Source organism: Helobdella robusta (assembly GCF_000326865.2).
Source record: "Helobdella robusta unplaced genomic scaffold HELROscaffold_6, whole genome shotgun sequence".
NCBI classification, from domain to species: Eukaryota; Metazoa; Annelida; class Clitellata; order Rhynchobdellida; family Glossiphoniidae; genus Helobdella; species Helobdella robusta.
This window is the reverse complement of record NW_008705330.1, coordinates 4,652,762-4,653,172: the sequence shown is the minus strand read 5'-3', so window position 1 is coordinate 4,653,172 and position 411 is coordinate 4,652,762. Positions and strand designations below refer to the sequence as shown.

General features: G+C 36.0%; 1 protein-coding gene across 1 annotated transcript; it reads left to right on the top strand.

Moving 5' to 3' along the window:
* Window positions 1–219: 219 nt before the first annotated feature.
* Window positions 220–411, top strand: HELRODRAFT_153345 (hypothetical protein; the record flags this gene model as incomplete). Its single annotated transcript, XM_009029384.1, has 1 exon — window positions 220–411. A coding segment is annotated over one exon (192 nt), but the record flags the coding sequence as incomplete, so codon positions are not given.

The window sequence follows — 411 nt, the reverse complement described above, 5'->3', positions numbered from 1 at the left end:
TTACATGCAGCAACAACTGACAGCAGTCATTTAAATTATATTGCTGAATTATATCCAGATGTGTCAAAGGACAGACTGCATTTACATTTCAACATGTTTCGCGATATTTGTAAGCAACGAAATATATCTATTACCTCAGTCACAGACATTGTCAACGTTTTAAAAGATACAAACGGACACGGTTTGAATGAAATGCTTGAAGAACTTTCTCGACTTATTAAAATATTTCTTACAATTCCTGCGACCACATGCAGCTCAGAAAGATCGTTTTCTGTCCTTCGGCGCTTAAAAACTTATTTACGTTCAACAACCAGCCAGCAAAGATTAAATCATTTGGCCATACTACATTGCTATAAAGAACGCACCCACAATCTTTCAATTGAAGACTTGTACAAAGAATTCACTTCTCGG